At 61.4% G+C, this 18141-nt stretch overlaps 1 protein-coding gene across 2 annotated transcripts; it reads right to left on the bottom strand.

Annotated features, from left to right (window-relative positions):
* Positions 1-780: 780 nt before the first annotated feature.
* MAG (myelin associated glycoprotein) lies at positions 781-16567 on the bottom strand. 2 transcript variants are annotated; one of them, XM_051836126.3, is made up of 11 exons: positions 16477-16567; positions 14225-14293; positions 13699-14067; positions 10299-10595; positions 9933-10190; positions 8196-8456; positions 3196-3483; positions 2763-2859; positions 2135-2234; positions 1869-1912; positions 781-1300 (listed from the first exon to the last, which is right to left on the bottom strand). In XM_051836126.3, the coding sequence occupies exons 2-10, from the start codon at positions 14268-14270 to the stop codon at positions 1880-1882; spliced, it is 1749 nt and encodes a 582-aa protein (XP_051692086.1). In that variant the 5' UTR covers positions 14271-14293; positions 16477-16567; the 3' UTR covers positions 781-1300; positions 1869-1879. The 2 variants fall into 2 exon arrangements, with proteins under 2 accessions (XP_051692086.1, XP_051692085.1); XM_051836125.3 differs by lacking the exon at positions 1869-1912.
* Positions 16568-18141: the final 1574 nt, after the last annotated feature.

The following is an 18141-nucleotide window of genomic DNA, read 5'->3' as shown; positions in this document are numbered from 1 at the left end:
AGAGATCAGCGTGAAGGTGAGGGATGGCAGTGCAAGCAACACGGGCTCAGGAGACACGGGTCTGGGCTTCGCACCCCCGACCTGCAGGGACCAGCAGGTGCTGGCAGTGGGCGGGGGTGAGGTGAGTGTGGGTGTGGGGGCAGGGCGGTGTGGGGCCGGGGCGGGGCCCGCCCAGCATGGAAGAACAGTGGAGACGGCGCCTTCAGAAAGGGCAGGCTCGGGACCGGCATGGTGGTACAGTGGATTACGCTGCCAATTGTGACGCCAGCATCCCGGCGGCTCCACTCTGCTCCAGCTCTCTGCTAATGCACCTGGCAAAGCAGCGGAGGATGGTCCAAGTGCTTGGGCCCCTGCCACCCACGTGGGAGACCCGGATGGAGTTCCAGGCCCCCGGCTTCAGCATCCAGCTTCAGCCTGGCCCAGACCTGGCTGTTGCAACCATTCAGGGAATGAACCAGCGGATGGAAGGTCTCTCTCTCTCTCTCTTTCTCTCTCTGATGCTCTGCCTTTCAAAGCAATCACTCCGTCTCCCTCTCCACACACTAAAAGTGAGCTGAGCCCAGTGTGGTCATTGGTCTGACTGCAGGAACCATTCATGGGAAGCCACCCAGGAGTCAGGACTGACCCAGGCCACAGCTGCGGGCTCAGGGTTGACCTTGGCCTTGGGCTGGGATCCTTGAGCCCTTGCCCTGCACAGGGCCCAGCAGACGGCGGTGGGGAGACAGCCTGGGCTCACGGCAGGCTCCCCAGAGCCCAGGTGGAAATCATCAGGCCCCAGACTGGCATTTGTCATCGGGGCATTTATTTCATGTCCCTTTGGTACAGGCCCTGGGGCCTGGGTGGGGGATGGGGCAGGAGACCGGGCAGGGGGAGCAATAAATAACACGGACAGACAGAGCTCCCCTCCAGACACTGAGGTTAAAGGGGGTTAGAGGGGAGCCGCGATGTGGGGGGAGATGGGGCTGGCGGGGGTGGGGGAGGGAGGCCGGGCCCCCAGGACCTCTCTGTCCCCTGCCCCGTCCCCTTCCTGCCCCATCCCCCACTACTCTGGGGAGGAAGGGAGCCCGCAGCCAGCGGGGGCCAGCGAGGGTCCTGAGGGGTGGGGGGTAGCCACACAGGCACGCCCCCAGCTTCCTCACTTGACCCGGATCTCGGCGTACTCGGCCAGCTCCTCCGTCAGGGTGTAGCTGTCCTTGGTGGGCCGTTTGCCCAGGTCCGAGTGGGAGTAGCTCAGGCCCAGCTCCGGGGGCTCCCCACGCAGGCCCAGCAGCCTCCTCTCAGCTCCCAGGCGCTTCTCGCTCTGTGAGGAGACACCGATCGATCGATTGAGCCGCGCAGGCGCGCTTGATCGATCATCGCTCGCAGGGTCGCCGGGCCGAGCCTGGGACGCCCGGGAAGCGGGATCCTGCCCGGGGCACGCCATCTCCCCACTGCCCAACTTGGAAGCTGCACGCAGCTCTCAGATTTCTCCAGCAGTTCTGGGGTGTGGGAGGGGAGGGGTCACACAAGTCAGCCCATGGCACCTGCCCGGTGGAAACGCACTCAGTGGGGGCTCCCCCCAACACTGGGAAACACCTGCTGTGGCACGCCTTTCCCCAAGTCTGGGGGATCCTGCAGCTCCGACTCTGGCCTCCCCAGCGTCCTCTCCATCCTCTCCCTCCCCCTGCCACAGGACACACACACAAGACGGAGGCCACAGACGGGCGGGAGCAGCGGTGGGACATGAGAGACAAGGCTAGGACTGCTGGACAGGCCAGACTTCCCCAGAGACCGCCGTGGACGCCTGACTGGGACACACACACATGCACGCCAACCCCGGGGCCCGCTGAGGGCCCAGGGGCTGGCACACTGAGGCCCCCGGAACCTACCTCCCGGGGCGCTAGTGACTCTCCAGGGTGGAGACCTCTCTGGACTATTGGAGAAGGAAACGCAGTCACAGGTGCAGGCAGGGACCACGGGGGCTGCCGTGGACCCCACAGCCCATCACCTACTCCGCGGCCTCAGCCTGGCGCCTCCTCCCACACGTCCAAGGCCACCCAGCCCCCCACGCCTCCTGCCTCTCCCCTTCTGCCCTTGGGTGTCCCTGATGTCCAGGTCCCTGGCCAGCCTGGAGCCACGGTGCTCGGGCCCTCACCTCATACTTCTCGGGGGCCCCAGAGATGCGGAAGTCGCTGCTGAACAGGACGGGAGGGTTGTCCCCCGCCGAGAAGCTGGGGCTCTCCGTCACATTCTTCCTGCGAGAGAGCACCCATCAGCCTCCGGGGCAGCCCCAGGCCTCCCTCTGCCCGCCCTCTCTGTGCCCCATCTACCTTAGGAGTTGGGCCCAAGGGACCCCAACATAGCTCCCTCTCTCTGAAATGAAGCCCTGGCCGAAGATGAGCCCCCTCCCGCCCCCCCCCCCGGGCTCTGCTGCTTCGTGGAACCCCAGCCTCAATTCCCCAGGTCCCCCCAACACACGCTGTGGTGCACACGGGGGGCAGAAATCTGTCAAGGAGACAGCTGATACATGTGTGCCACGAAGAGCAAAGGGGACAGCCCCTCGGGGTGCTGGGGACTGTGGTTTGGGCTGTGGGACCGACACTGGGCTCTCCTGTCACGCTGAGCATGCCCGGGGTCACCGACGACCTGTGCACCGTGCCCTGAGTGGCTCCTGACCCACACTGGCTGCATCAGCTAGAGCCCCCGTCCACCAGGAGCCCCCCTCTTCCTGCCACCTCCCGGCCTCCAAGCCCCCTCCCAGATCAGCCCCGGCAGGCACTCACTTCCTGCGGGTCTGGGTGACGTAGCAGACGATGGCGATTAAGATGGCAAAGGCGACCACGGCTCCCACAGGCCCAATCTTGGCCCACATCAGCCGGTCTGAGGATGGAGAAGACCCGGGGGCCTCAGGGCCACTGGTAGCAGGACACGTGCTGGGCTGTGATGGCCAAAATGCACTACAACTGGCACATCCTGCCCTGGCTGCCTAGCGTGGAGGCTCCCAGCTCCGTGTGTGACCCCTCTGGCTGCTGGCCGGCCCAGGAGCAGGCTCATCAGAGGCAGGCCATCTCAGGGCAGCCTCTTCTCAGCAGCCAGCAGGGGCATCTTGGGCCATTCCCTGCAGGTGGCACCTGGCCACGCTGAGCAGCTGGTCCGGTGAGGCTTGGGTGGGCCACATCCCTCCCATGGCCCCCACCCCCAGGCTGCAGCACTCACGGGCTCCCTGGAACGGCAGCTCCAGGCTCTTGGTGCCGTACAGGTTCCTGGAGGTGCAAATGACCCGGGGCGGGGCCTGGGCCTGCCCCCGCAGCGTGAGGATGCTGGTGAGCAGGAGGCCGCTGCGCTCCGAGTACACGAACTCCCGCTCCGTCTCGTTCACGGTCACGTTGCGTGAGGGCAGCTCGAAGGCCACGGACGGCTCCGGGTTGGCTTTAACCACGCACAGGCACTGCACCGTGTCGCGGGCCGCAGCACAGTGCGACTCCAGGAGGATCACGGGGGCAACTGTGGGGCCGAACCGAAGGCAGAGTGAGAGGAGGGCCAGCTGCGGGGGCTGCATGTAGCCCCCCACCCCACCCCGGGGCCTCCCACTCCGTCCTCTGCCTGAGCGAGAAACCTAGCTGCTACTCAAAACACTGAGAGAAACTGGCTTTGGGCCCTGAGCCAAATCCCTTAACCCCCATGTCCACTCCGTGGTTCTGACTGCCTCGCTGGGGACCCTCGGGGGGGGGGTGTGACTCCAGTGGGTGCTGCAGCCCACTCGCTGGGTAAGTTCCCCAAACACGTGGCTTTTAACACCAGCCCCCCAACCCCGTGCTCAGTACTTCTTCCTTTGGAACCCCAACAGCCGCTTTGGGGCACTTCCTGTGGGATTTACTTTGGGGTAACTCCAGCTGCGGGTTTGGCCACGTGGAAACCCTGAGTCACAGAGCTGAGAGCCTGCCCGCTCCGTGTCCTCTCTCTCTCTCTCTCTTCTTGTTTGCCCATGAGACCTAAGGCACAGCATGGGTGCCCCCTGCCCAGAGCCCTCCTCCAGGAGCTCCCTGAGTCACTTAGAACAAAAGGCAGATGCTGGGGTCCACAGGGACCCAGTGCACTCACTGCTCTCCCCCTCTCTCCCCTGGCTAGCCCCAGGCCTGGTCCTGACTCGCCCATGCACTTGTCCCCGAACTGGGCTCTGCACAGGGAGTCTCGCTCTGTCTCCACTCTGCCCCCCACAGCAGGAAGGGACGAGCCCCTGGATTCTCCCCACTCTCCGAGTGTCACACACAGAGCCAGGCGGCCGCCTGCTTCCTGGCCTCCAGCCCTTGCCCCAACTTGCGGTCCCCACCCCCAGAGCTCCCTGCTTCCTCCCTGGAGCCCCCGCCCCCGTCACAGGGCTCACCACTGCCACCAGCAGCAAACGCCACCTCCCACCGAGGTCGTTTTATCACACTTGGAAGGCAAAACCTGCTCACACTGGGGCAGAAGACCCTCGGCCCAGCCACAACCCCTGTTTGCAGTTTCCAGCAAGAGTGAATGTTCCAGAAAGAGGAATGGGCCAGGGAGCCCCTCGTGTCTGCAAGCTCTGTACCCTAGATTCAACCAGCCAGGGATCGAAAAAAACCTCATCTGTTCTGAAACATCCGGGTTTGTTCTTACTGGTCCCTAGAGGCCACACTGTGACAACTGATAACAGGGCGCTGACCTTGCACCAGGCTTTATCGGTAATCTAGAAGTGATTGAAAGCGTACAGGAAGCGGCTGGCACTGTGGTGCAGTGGGTTAAGCCTCCACATGCAACACCGGCTCCCCATATCAGAGCACCGGTTCAAATCCCAGCTGCTCCACTTTGGACCCAGGCCCCTGCTGACGTGCCTGGCAAAGCAGGGGAAAATGGCCCAAGTGCTTGAGCCCCTGCCACCCCCAGGGGAGACCCAGATGGAATTTTAGGCTCCTGGCTTCAGCCATTTGGGGCCATTTGGAAAATGAAGCAGCAGATGAAAGATCTCTTTCTCTCTCTCTGCATCACCCTGCTTTTCAAATAAATAGATAAACAAAAATAATTCTCAAGCAAAGCTTACAGGAAGACGTGGGTGGGTAATATGCAAACACCATGATGTTATGACAGGGATTTGAGCACCTGCAAGTTTTGGGAGCCACGGGGGGTCCCGGACCCCATTTCCTGAGGACACTGAGGGACATCTGCAGCCACAGTAGGGTGCTCCCAGCTGGAACCTCCCTGTGCACAGCTCAGAGTCTGCTAAACACAGGGCTGGGCTGCAAATGCAGCCGAGACAGGCAAGCATTCCGCTCGCCACAGGGCTCACCAAGGAACACATCCACAGATTCTGTTCCTCAAAACCTTCCAGAGGCCACGCGGGCATCCCGGGGGAAAGCCAACACCGTTATCTGTGGACAGAAACTCAGTCACAGCAACCTGGCAGGCCCACGCAGCCAGACACCAGACACCGTGCACTGCGCGCAGAGAGGCTGTGGTGAAGCCCAGCTCTGCCACCTGCTGGCTGTCTGCGGCCACTACACCTCCTGGCGCCCGGAAGATGGAATTCTCACCTGTACAAGCAGGGGCTAGGGAGGATGGGAGCAGGAAGAGGGGTGCACACGGAACACACTGAGCACCCCACCCAAGCCAGCTCTGAGAGGAGATACTGCCATCCACGCCCCTCAGAGGAAGGGACTGGGCTCAGCAAAGGGGAGACCACTGGCTCGTGCACCCAGGTTGGGGGCAGAACCAGAGCTCAGAGCCAGGTCCGTTCAGCTACATCTGGTACCAGGCACCAGGAAAGCTTCAGTTCCCTTCTGTGAAACGGGGCGGGGAGCGGGGGAGGGAGAGTAGTCCCCTCCCCCCGTCTCGTGGCTGTGAGAACAAAATAGGTCAGCACACACAAGGAGCTCGGACTAGTCCCCTGCACATCCTCTGTGCACGGTGCAGGGCCCTGGGGCTGACAGGCAGGCTGGGGGCCCAGCTTGGGCACCTCCCAGCACAGTGAACCCCAAAGCCATGGTGCCGTAACCAAGAACAATGTAGCATTTACAGTGCACCCGGTAGAAACAGCAGATGACTTAGAGCCCCTGGAGCAAGCTGTGCAGAGGCCCAGAGAAGCACGAGGGGCCACAGGCGGGGCGGGGCCACAGGTGGGGCGGGGCCACGGGGGTGGGGGGGGTGGGCCCCTGCAGTCCTCAGGCACCAAACCTGTTTGTTTTCTAGGAAGTGGATTAATTAAGTGCCTGGGTGTCAGGCAGTGTGGGGGAGGGGAAGCAGCTGGGGATTTGGGGGCGGGGGGGGGGGGTGTGTGTGTGGATAGGGGTAGGGAATCTGGAAAGCTCTCGGTTGTGGCCTGCACGGCCTGGGGAGCGGCTGCCCCTCCCCCCTCAGTTAAGGGGAGGACGATGAGGCCACAGGCCAGGGATGCTGCAAGATCAAAACTGCAAGCCCAGGGCAGGCGCCGCGTGCTGCCTCTGCTCCTGGGGCCTTGGCGGGGTCTGTGACTTGCCTGAAAATGTGCTGTGTCTGTGACACAGTGAGCGCAGCCAGGCACTGCCAGCAGATCCGCAGGGGGCTCTGACTGTACCCCTGTACCCCGCATCAGAGTAGCTCCACCCCCACTCCAGCGTCCTGCTGATGGGCACCCTGGGCGGCACCGGTGTTGGCTCAAGGACTTGGCCACCCATGGGAGAGACCCAGATGGAGCTCCAGGCTCCCGGCTGTGACCTGGTCCAACCCAGGCTGGCGTGGGCATTTGGGGAGTGAACCAGATGCTGCAAGCACTCTGTCTCTGTCTCTCTGCCTTTCAAACAAATAAGTAAATAAGCATAAGAAAGCAACAGAACCACAGGTTTAGGGTAGAGTGGGGGAAGGGTGCCGCAGCAGGGGGAAGTGGGGGGGGCAGGGATGGAGTGGGCGGAGCCGCACACAGCCATCCGCCATGATGGCATTGGCGCTGCCAAGGAACCAAGACGGGGTGGGGGGGTGGGGGGGGTGTAGCTCGCTCGGTTTATAGGTGAGTGGAGGAGTGGGCGGCCACAGTTCTGCGTGGAAGTCGGCAGCCCAGGAATAACCCGGATCTGGCCGCCGCGGGCCGTGCAGCCGACTCGTGCCAGGGGAGCCACGGCAGGTGGCCCATGCAGGGCTCCAGAGGTGAAGCTTGTGGATCAGAGGCCAGGCCAGGAGGAAGCAGGGGAAATGCAAGCCCGGAGGTGACCTTGCAGAGCAAGTCGCTTGAGGAGGGGGAGTCCAGGCTGGGACTTGGCTGCTGTAACCCGGAGCCCAGCTGATGGGACAGCAGAGGGGATGCAAGACAGGCACTGGTCACAGAGCGGTGACAAGCTCAAGTCCAAGACAGCGGCCGCCCTCTGTTCTTGCTGGCCGTGCTGTCTCTTCCCATAAGCTCTGTGTCCCTCTCCCCACCACGCACACACAGTGCACTGCCCCCTGCACACAACAGCTGCTCCCCAGAGCTGGCAGTGTGGCACGCTGGCTTAAGACACCACCTGTGACACCAGCCTCCCTTCTCGCTGGTTCGAGTCCTGGATGCTCCACTTCTGATCCAGAGCCCTGCTAATGAGTCCGGGGAAGATAGAAGAAGATGGCCCAACTCCTTTGGCCCCTGCCACCCATGTGGGAAACCAGGATGGAGTTCCTGGTTCCTGGCTCCTGGCTTTGGCCTGGCCCAGCCTTGGCCATTGTGACCATTTGAGGAGTAAGCCAGTGGGTGGAAGATCTCTCTCTCTCTCTGTCTCTCCCCCTCCCCCATCACTTTGTTTATCAAATAAACAGATGTCTTTAAAAAGCAAACAACTGCTTCTTTAGTGTAACACACAGCTGAAGACTGCCCAGATTTGACTCTCAAATGCTGTGTGATCTTGGCCAAGTGGCACAAACTCTCTGGGCGTCAAGTTCCTTCTCTGAAAACTACAGGTAGTAATAGAAGCCCTCTCGCAAGGACATCAGGAATGAGTGGGTCCCTGTACAAGGCGTCCACTAGTGCCCGGTGCATAGCACAAGGGCCAGCTCTCTGGGTCAGTGTTGAAGCTAATGCACACGGCCAGTGGCCGCAGGATCCAGAACTCTCCCTACCCAAAGTGCACCCCGCACTTTCTCACACACAGGACCGTCAGTTTCTGGCTGTGGACTCACGAGGAAGCCACAGGGGTCGGCGTGCACGGGGGAGTTCCCGTGTCCCAGGGGGGAGTGGGCTGCCGGTGGGGGGTACTCACACTCCACGGACAGGTTGAAGGCGGTGGCCCTCTGGCCGAACTGGTTCTCGGCCACGCACCAGTACTCGCCGTCATCCTCGGGGGTGACCGCCGGCAGCTCCAGCTGCAGCTCGCTCTCGTAGATGACGGTGGCCAGGATCTGCTTCTCCTTGAAGATGGTCAGGATGGGGTCTGGGTTGCTCTGGGTGGAGCACAGGATGGAGACCGTCTCCCCCTCCACGGCCACCATCGTCCCGTTCACTGTCGGCTTCCAGGGTGCATCTGTAGGGGAGACAGGACAGGGGCTGATGGCGGAAACCAGGAGGGGCCTTTTGTGCCAGCCAGCTGCCACCCCCACGTGTGACGGCCACGGCAGTTCAGGGTGGCTCCGGTCGGCTGAGGCCTGGCTCTCTTGCTTACAAGCACGTGGGCTCTGCAGACAGAGCGCTCCTCTATGGATCCTGGGACTCGCCCTCCCCAGCTCTGTGTGCCCTCACGTCTGAACCTCTCTGTGCCACACCTTTCTCATCTGGGAAATGGGTTTAGTAAGAGTCCCAACCTCTCAGGGGTGATTGTGGAACACTCCCTGGGTGGAGCCGCAAGGAGGGAAGGCCTATACTTCCGGGGAAGAAAAGTCCTTGTCAAGGTCCCCGCGGGTGCCTAAAGGTCAACCAGTGAGGATCAGACCCGCCTCTACCTTTAACCCCCACGCCCTGTATCTATAAAAGGAGCCCTCCCAATCTCTGACGCGCGACTTCCCCGGCCCCCACTCATTGCTCTGTTGGGACCGGGGAACCTCGCCCGGGAGCGGAACCCCAATAAAAGCCTGTGAATTAATTGATTCGTCTGCCTGGGAAGATTTGTTACGCGCCAGACACCTTGCACTGGGAATCTGCTGAGACGTAGGCACGGTGGGGAGACGCTGCAGACATCGGCAAAACACACGCTTTGCAACATGGGGGTAACAGAAATAAAGGTAGTAACAGAAATAAAGGGGCGGTGAGTTCTAATTAGAGCGGGGAGGGAAGGCTTCGGTGGGGGGTGGGGGGTGGGGGAGGTGAGGGGGTCACCTCAGGGGAGAGTTTAGGTGTTGCACCAGGATCTGCGGAGCAAATACTGGGTGTGGCCGTCACTGCTGTTATCCCCAGCCTAAGCACTTTGGATCAACATCTGTGAATGGATGCAGGGATGGAGGGGTGGCCTCTCCCAGGTTCCTGGCCCAGATTCTGGTTCTGATGGCCCCACCCCAGGCCCCATAATGTTCACGGGGACCAGATGGGCCTGGGCCAGGCCTGGAGTTCCCTCCACCCTCCCACTTGAGTGACAAGGGGCTTATTTTGCATTTTTTTTTGTTGGGGCCCCCCCGGCACAGAACTCTCAACCTCCAGTTCACTCTTCAACTGTGCCTGCAACATTTGGGGATGGGCTGGGCTGAAGCCGGGAGCCAGGAGCTCAACCCCGCTCTCCCACGTGGGTGGCAGGGGTCCAACTACTTGAGGCATCCTTGCTGTCCCCCAGGCACTGCCTTGGCGGGAAGCTGGAGTCAGGCGCCGGAGCCAGGGATGGAAGAAGGCAAGTGGGTGTCTCAGAAGGCACCTTAACTGCTAAGCTAAACGCCCACCCCAGGGGGCTCATTAAAATGCAGATTCCCAGGCCCTGCAGACGTCTACTTCCCGCCCCCCCCCCACCGTGGGGCCCGGCTCCCCTCCTCTCCCTCCCCCTCGCCCCGCAGGTGCAGGCCCCCCGCCAGCGTCTCACACATCACGCTGAGCTCCACGGTGCGGTTGTCCTGGCCGTAGGTGTTCTCTGCCAGGCAGGCGTAGACGCCGTCCTCCGCCGGCGTCACCTCCTCCAGCTCCAAGTACAGGCTCTCGGCCACCGCCTCCCGCAGCACCGTCCCGTCCCGCATCCAGGTGAGCAGCGGCAGCGGGTTGCTGTCCGCCCCACAGACCAGGCTGACGTGCGAGCCCTCGATGGCCTCCACCGAGGAGTTCATCTCCACAATCACAGGAGGGTCTGGGGTCCGCGGACACGCGCGGGGTCAGCCTGCAGGCGCCGCCCGAGCTCTCTGACCCCGCCCCCGCCCCCGCCCCAGGCCCCGCCCCGGCCCGCACCCGGGCTCACACTTGACGTCCAGGCTGGCGTAGCCCTCGAACTGCAGGGTGGTGTTGGGGAAGGCGGCCTGGCAGCCCAGCCGGTGGCCGTTGGCCTCCCTGGTGGGCACGAAGTGGAGCAGCGACACCTGGACCCAGGTGCCTTCGTCTTCCCGCAGCCGCCCCAGCACGGCCGGCTCCCCCAGGCCCTCGTGGCCCAGCCAGCTCAGCTCTGGCCGCAGCTCTGGGCAGTTGTCCGGCACCATGCAGCTCACCTCCACTTCCGTGCCCGCCACCACCTCGGGGGGCACGACGATGTTGGGGGTGTCTGGGAGAAAAGCAGGGTTGAAGGAAGCGGCTTGGGGCTCCCGGGCAGCCTCGCCTTGCCCAACTCCATGCCTGGCACCTTGTCCCCTCCCCGCCCCTGGGTACCGAATTCCCTTCCAACACAAGCCCCCCCCCCCCCTGGAAGCCCTCCACAGACCCAGGCAGGAAGCAGTAATGACCAAAGTGACACCAAGTGTCTCAGGGGTCGCAGCGGCTGTCGCTTTGCTCATTCTGCGGATGAAGAAACTGAGACCACAGCCGGTGCAGCGAGAACCCAGCCGTCACACCTGTCACTCTCGGTCAGCACCTGCGCCCCAGACATTACGTGATCCCCTAAGGAACCTTCCTGCTTCCCGTCCTTCTGGCCGGGCATGTGAGTGTGCGTGTGTGTCTCCGGTGCACTGCCATCCTTCAAACTGGTCGTGGGACGTGGAATCAGATGTTTATTTTGGTGCAAAAATTTGTTCTGGAAGCTGTGCATACAGAGGTCTTCAGAGACATTGGTGAGAAATGCACCTTTAGGCGTGGATTCCACAACCACGTGGACCCAACAGGCCGGGTGGGGCACAGCGGGCTCGGCCGCCGCCTGCAGCACCAGCATCCTGGATGGGTACAGAGTTCCGATCCAGCGCCCTGCTCATGCGCCTGGGAAAGCAGCGGAGGAGGCCCAACTGCTTGGTCCCGGTCACTCATACAGGAAACCTGGATGGAATTCCCAGCTCCTGGCTTTGGCCTGGCCCTGCTCGGAGCTGTTGCGGCCATCTGGGGAGTGAACCAGCAGATGGAAGACCTCTCTCTCTGTCTCTTCCTCTCTCTGTAACTCTACCTTTCAAATAATAAACTTTTTTTTGTTTTTAAGTGTACCCAAGAGGCCAGCACTGTGGTGCAGTGGGTTAAAGCCCTGACCTGCAGGGCCAGCATCCCATATGGGCACTGGTTTAAGTCTGAATGTTCCACTTTTGATCCAGCTCCCTGCTAATGTGACTGGGAAGGTGGCGGAAGATGGCCCAAGTGCTTGGGCCCCTGCATCCATGTGGGAGGCCCAGAGGAAGCTCCTGGCTCCTGGCTTCGGATCAGCTCAGCTCTGGCCATTGCAGCCATTTGGGCAGCGAACCAGTGGATAGAAGAGCTCTCTCCCTCTCTCTATGCCTCTCTGTAACTCTGCCTCTCAAATAAATCAAAATAAATCTTTTTTTAAAAAGTGCACCCAAATAAACTTATCTTTTAATTCAATTTCCATGAACTTTTAAAGTCACCACATATGTGTAGTGTGTGTGTGTGTGAATGTGTGTGTGGCTATAGTTTGTGTGTGTGTGAATGTGTGTATATATGGCTACAGTCTCCATGTGTGTGAGGCCTGTGTGTATAGTTTGTGTGTGTACTATATGTGTGTGCTGTGTGTGAATGTATGTGGCTGTGGTCTATGTGTGTGTGTGGAGTATGCGCGCTGTGGTCTGTGTATAGTTTGTATGTGTGCATGTGTAGTTTGTGTGTGCAGTCTGTGTGTATAGTTTGTGTGTGTATGCTGTGTGTGTGCTATATGTGTGAATGTGTGTGGCTGTGGTCTATGTATGTATGTAGTGTGTGTGCGCTGTGGTCTGTTTGTGTAGTTTGTGTGCTGTGTGTGTAGTGTGTGTGTTGTGCTCTGTGTAGTTTATGTGTATGTTGTGATCTATGTGTGTGTAGTGTGTGTATGTGCGCTGTGTGTGTACTGTGTGTAGTGTGTGTAATGTGTATGGTTGTGTGTGTGCTGTGGTCTGTGTGTAGGCTGTGTGTGTATAATGTGTGTGGTTGTGTGTGTAGTTTGTATGTGTGCTGTGTGTGCTAATGTATGTGTGCGCCGTGTGTGTAGTATGTACATGTGTGTGGTAGTGTGTGTACGTATGCGGTGTGTGTCCGTGTGTGGTCTGTGTGCTGTGTGTGTTCTACGTGTGTAGTGTGTGTGTAGTTCATGTGTGATCTATGTGTGCAGTATGTGGGTGTGCTGTGTGTGTAGTTTGTGTGTGCATGCACTGTGGTCTATGTGTGTAGTTTGTGTGTGTGTGGTCTGTGTGTGTAGTATGTGTAGTATGTGTGTGTAGTGTGTGCGTGTGTGGTCTATGTGTGTGGTGTGTGTGTAGTTTGTGTGCACATGTGTGATCTATGTGCATAGTGTGTGTGCTCTGTGTGTGTTCTGTGTGCATAGTTTGTGTGTGTGGTCTATGTGTGTGCTGTATATGTAGTGTATGTGTGCTGTGTGTGTGCTATGGTCTATGTGTGTACTGTGTGTGTGCATGTATGGTCTATGTGTGTCTGTGTATGTAGTGTGCATGCTGTGTATGCGCTCTGTGTGTGTGCTGTGTGTATAGTTTGTGTGTGCTGTGTGAGTGCTGTGTGTTGTGTGTGTGTATGTGTGAGTGCTGTGTGTGTGCTGTGTGTGTGTACCTGTGTGATCTCCTACCCCAGGGCTCTAGTCATGCTCCTCATAGCCCCCATGCTGCTGGGGGACCTGAACCTAAGGGCTCCAGCCAGGAGGGCCTCTGGAGAAATCAGGCGGAGGGCAGGGCTGCAATGGCCATGGGCCCTGTGCCCACTGCCAAGTCTGGCCGGAGCTGTGTCCCATTCAATCAGCATCTGAGACTTAAGAATGAGATTGCACTGAAAAGTCTGCGCTTCGCTTTCTCTTGGAAGTGCAGGATGCCGGCGGGGGGGGGGGGGCGCGGGGAGGCGGGGTCCTGCCTTCTGTGCCGGCATGGCTGGCGTGGCCAGCTCTGCCCTCGCCCACTTTAAGTGCCGTCCGCATTCCCATTGTACAGAAGAGAACACCAAGGCCCAGAGGAGTCAGCTGCCCCAGGTCCCCCAGCCCCGCCCCTGCCCCAGAGGGGCCCCGCGGCCTCCAACAGCACCTGCTATCCGCTGAGGGCAGCGCGACTATTTTGGCCCCCGCTTTGCTCATTTCTGTCGGGTGCATGATCCGTGTGGGCACTGAGGTTTGCACCCAGGTCTCGGCCACGCCTCCCACACCTGCCGCCCAGGCCTCCTGGGGAAGGGGTTGGGGGGGGGGACTGCCTGCTGCGCCCCGGCCCTCCCCAGCGCCGCCCCAGGCCCGGGGGGGGGGCACTCACTGATGATGTCCAGCACGCTGTGCTCTGAGAAGGTGTACTGGTTGTAGCCCCCCAGGTCCCCGCGGAAGTAGTACTTGCCGCCCAGCTCGGGGCTGAGGGTGCTGAGGAGCAGGGTGCAGTTGCGCAGGCCCAGGTCCCCCAGCAGGCGGCTGCGGCCCTGGAAGCTCTCGTGGACGACTTGCGTGCGGGACTTGAAGACCACCGGCGGGTAGTTCTTGGGGTAGGGGCTGTTGAAGTACCAGACGCCATGCACCACGGCGGGCCGCAGCTCATCGGGGAAGTCGAAGCGGCAGGGGATGGAGACACAGGTGCCCTCGAAGGCGGAGATGGACGAGGGCATCCAGGCACCCCAGTGACCCCCACGGGAGGCTGTGGGCAGGCAGGACCACGGCAGCTGAAGGACCCGTCCCACGCGTCACTCCCTCTCCCACTGCTCTGGGGGTCCTGAGAGCCACAGACATCCCCCCCCCCCAGCCTGCTCAGGGTGGGCCGCAGCCGAGGGTCCCGGGCACTCCTGAGTCATTACCTGAAATCATAATCCAAAACAGGGGCAGCGCCGTGAGGAATATCATTGTGTACGGCAAGTGAGTGACAGCTGGAGAGGGAGAAGACAGGGTTCAAGGTCAGCAAAGTAGGCAGGGGCGCTCTGCATAGGCTTCGGGAAGGGGCCCCGACCAGATGTGTGTTGCTGCTATTTATAATTGCAAACACTGCCACGGCGCTGGCCACGTGCCCGGCCTCCGTGCCTGGCTCTGCTGTGCAAGCCCGTATGAGCTCTTTGAGACAGGTGCAACGATGAATCTCCTGTTACAGCTGAGGTCCAGCGAGATCACGCAACCTGCCCCGCGGCAGGTCTACAGTCTCAACCAGCAAGTTCTCTGGTCTCCCTGTGGCCGTGACAATGTGCGTCCAGATCGCCACCACCGTCGATGAAAGTTAAGGACAGAGTGCAGGCTGGTACCTGCCCCACGCCTCAGCTTCCCTGAGTAGGGAATGTCAACCTGGAACAAAAGTCAGACAGGTGCAAGGGGGCGGGGCCTAAGCATTCAGTGCCCCCTGGCCTGTGGCCTGATGCCAGGCTGCCCTCGAGGTCTCTGCTGCCCCGAGGAAACTTGGGACCGTCCCACACGACCTTGACGTTCCTCAACCCCCCCAAGTAGATGTGGGATGAACCGTGGGGAGGGAAGGGGAGAGGCTGCAGGGCGAGCGAGGCAGGGCTGTGCCGTGAGTGGGGCGAGGGAGCAGATGTCCCCCGGCCGAGGCCTGGGGGTGGCAGGCAGGGACCCAGCCCATCAATGACTGGGTTTCACGGCATCAGCATTCCCAACATGCCGCGGGAATTCCTGCCGCCTTCTCCCACCCCACAGGCGGCCGCTGGTGTCCCCACCCTCACCAGAGGCCGGCACCCCGCACAAAAGAGCCCTGTTTCCTCTGGGAGAGGGTGCCTCGTGCTGGGGGGCTTCTCGGGTAGGTGGGAACTAAGAGAGGGGTCGGCACGCGTGGGGCCAGGATGGACTGCGGCCGGCAGCAGGATAGTGAGCCCCTGGCCCCCCGCCGCCCTGTGGGTCGCGCTGCGGGGTTGGAGCCAGGATTTCCAAGTGGCTGCTTCTCCCAGCCTGTGCGACCCTCGTCCCACAGATGCTGACGCGTGCTCAGGCACACGCAGACGCTGCTAGGAAATGTGACAGATCCTGACCCCCCAGAAGGAGCAGGCGCACACATCAGCGACTCGTGCAGACGCGGGACGGGGCCAGGCATACACACCCAGCCGCCTTGGGCCCGTGGCTCCCTTGGTCTCAGAGGCAGCCCTGGCCTGTCCGTCTTCCTGTCCACCACACACCTGCCCAGACCTGGGCCCAGCACTCAGGCACACACATGGCCCTGTACGCGTGCATCGCTCCCACTCAGGGACCTGCAGCCACTCCCCGCCCTGCCCCGCATCGGGGCGTGACTCTAGACGGATCCACCCAGACCACACAGCAGCTGCCAGCACGGCACCCGTATCAGCAGGGTACAGGAGACGGGCACAGGCGAGGACGAGCCTGAGACCCGGGCACGCAGGTGAAAAGAACGCGGAGACCATGCATTCCGTAGAATGCGGTAAAAACCGCTCTGGGGGCGGCGCCTGAAACAATCTGTCAACATGACTTCTGGCTCTCTAAGGACCACAGCCTGTGGTTGCCAGGGTGGGATTTCAGAGGCGCGACCGCGTGAGGAAAAACAGCTCCAGGGTTTCTTTAGCACAGTGTAGTGGACAAAAGCCGAGAGGCGCTGCTGGAGACACACAAGGAAGGTGCTTGGGCAGGCGTGCATGCACGCGTGAGCGAACGCAGCTGGCGTGCGCCCAGGTGCAGCAGCTTGCTCACCCACACACCCCGGACCCCGGCCCCCATCCAGGTGACCGATCACCTGGGCACCCTTCTGCGCTTCGTCCAGCCCCACAGCACTGCCACCCCATCGGCCCCAAACTTGGGAGCCCCAGGGGAGCCACTCCTCTGGACCCTGCAGCCAGGAGGGGTGCCCAGGACGGTCTGCCTATTCTTTCTCTCTGTGGCTTCTTTCTAAGTCCCACCTCTGTTCCCCACCAAAGCACTGGCAAGCAACACCGTCCCCCGTCCTAAAGGAGTGGCCACTTGCAGTGACCCACTGCAGCCAGGAGCGCCTCGCCTTGCACGAGCCTTGGGCACCGCCGCCACCCGAGCTCCCGGCCTCTCGTCCTGCCCCCAGGCTGCTCTGCCCTCCCCCGCACGCCCTGGCCGTCTCCACTGCAGTACTCACTTGGATGCTCTGCCTTCTGCACCCTCTGCTCCGCAGGCCCAGCTCCCAGTCTCCTGGCCTCCCAGGGTCTAGGCCCCCACTTGCTGGCCCCTCCCCTCCCTCTGGGTGCCAGGGGCCGCCTGCCTCCAGGGCCCAGCTCCTCCCTGCCCCTGGGGGAGGGGGCACAAAGGGGCCCTTGTCACCGCAGGGCTCGGACCGGGCAGCCTGATGCCTGGGTTCCACTCGCTCCTTCCTGGAGGGGATGGGGGGTGGCTGCCTTGCTTGCTCCCCTTTCTTCATCACCGTGCACCCTGATTCTGGGCCTTGGTGGGGGCGTGGCCTAATTTCCCTGGAAGTTCCAGCCTCAAGGACGGGCGGCATTGTCTTCAGTGCATTTTGGTGGCGATATTAGGTGCAACCTGGATCCTGAGAGGCCAGGAGAGGCTGGTGTGGGCAGGAGGAGGAGGTGAGGCTAATCTTTCTCACCGTCAGCCTCCATGTCACCTCTGCCCTCTCTGTAGCCCCAGTCCCCCGGTCATCCGGGTCTAGTTTCTTCTGGAAGCTTCCTGATACCTGAGCTGACCCTGAGCACTCACTCCCTACACGGGCCCAGGCTTCGTCTGCCCTATTCTCCATCCATCTCTGCTCGGAACCAGCTCCAGGCACAGAGTTAAGCTTCGCCAACAAGCAGCAGGTGGCTGGAGGTGTTGGTCTTACATCCTGTCCTGGAAAGCTGCCCCACCCCTCCCCGTCTTGCTCCCAACTCTGACGCCGGCCACAGCCTGCTCACCCTGTGGGCTCAGTAGCATGGATGCCACCTCTTCCCGGAAGACTTCCCGCCCACCTTGCCAAGCCAAACCCCTTGATCTCGGCGCCCTCCTCTCCCTGGCCCTCAGCATGCTCGCTGATTTGCCCTCTGGGTGTGCTATGTGGCTCCTTGCTTTCCCATCAGCCCATGGGGTCTCAGAGGACAGGGCCACAGCAGAAACCTGTCTGTCTGTCTGTCTGCCTTTCCGTCCTGGGCTCCTTGTGTCCCCTAGAGCAGCACTTGCTATGCAGATGGTTGTGCTGGCCTGGGTGAGGACCCTCACGTGCACAGTGTCCTGCCCAGTGGCCATGGCCTCTATGAGGTGGCCCTTGGTGCTGGAGGAGGGGTGACCAAGGGTAGCAGTGTTCTGCCCAGCAGCTGTTCAGCCTCCTTCAGACCCGAGCAGTGGAGAGCCAGGGTCCTTTCTCCCAAGGGAGAACCCAGGGGTGAGGGGCGGGGAAATCCCTGCAACGAGGGAGTGGGGAGTCAGCCGGGGGGGGGGGCGGGAGGCTGGAGTGTGGGGGGAGTCCCACCCCCACCTCTGCTTCATGATGTCAGACTCTGCCCGTGCCTTTCCCAGCCAGGGACAAAGGCCCATTGAGAGTGGGGTGGGGCTTGAACGCCTGGGTCCCCGAGAAGAGAGGGGCCTGGTGCATGGACTTCGGAGGGGACACCAAGCTCCTGGGGTTCCTATGTCACAGCCCTAAGCATCAACCCCGGCCCCATGGGGCTTGTGCACCTGTGCAGTCTGTGGGTGTGGCCTAAGGCTGTCCCAGGTGCACAGAGAGATGCACAGAGAACCCTGACAACCCCCGCTGAGTGCTGCAGGCTTGGTCTCCACCCATGAGAGGGAGACAGGTGGAGAAGGGGAGGGGAAG

This window comes from Oryctolagus cuniculus, chromosome 18 (assembly GCF_051225735.1).
Source record: "Oryctolagus cuniculus isolate XC-2025 breed Fujian yellow rabbit chromosome 18, ASM5122573v1, whole genome shotgun sequence".
Taxonomy (NCBI): Eukaryota; Metazoa; Chordata; class Mammalia; order Lagomorpha; family Leporidae; genus Oryctolagus; species Oryctolagus cuniculus.
Note: the sequence above shows the minus strand (reverse complement) of the source record. Positions and strands in the feature narration are given on the sequence as shown.

Excerpts from the sequence above, each read along its gene's own strand:
- MAG (XM_051836125.3), bottom strand. The coding sequence starts at position 14,270 with ATGATATTCCTCACGGCGCTGCCCCTGTTTTGGATTATGATTTCAG. Across the intron at positions 14,068-14,224 it reads GTTTTGGATTATGATTTCAG|CCTCCCGTGGGGGTCACTGG; the intron begins GTAATGACTCAG and ends GCCTGCCCACAG. Across the intron at positions 2,235-2,762 it reads GTCACCCAGACCCGCAGGAA|GAAGAATGTGACGGAGAGCC; the intron begins GTGAGTGCCTGC and ends GCTCTCTCGCAG.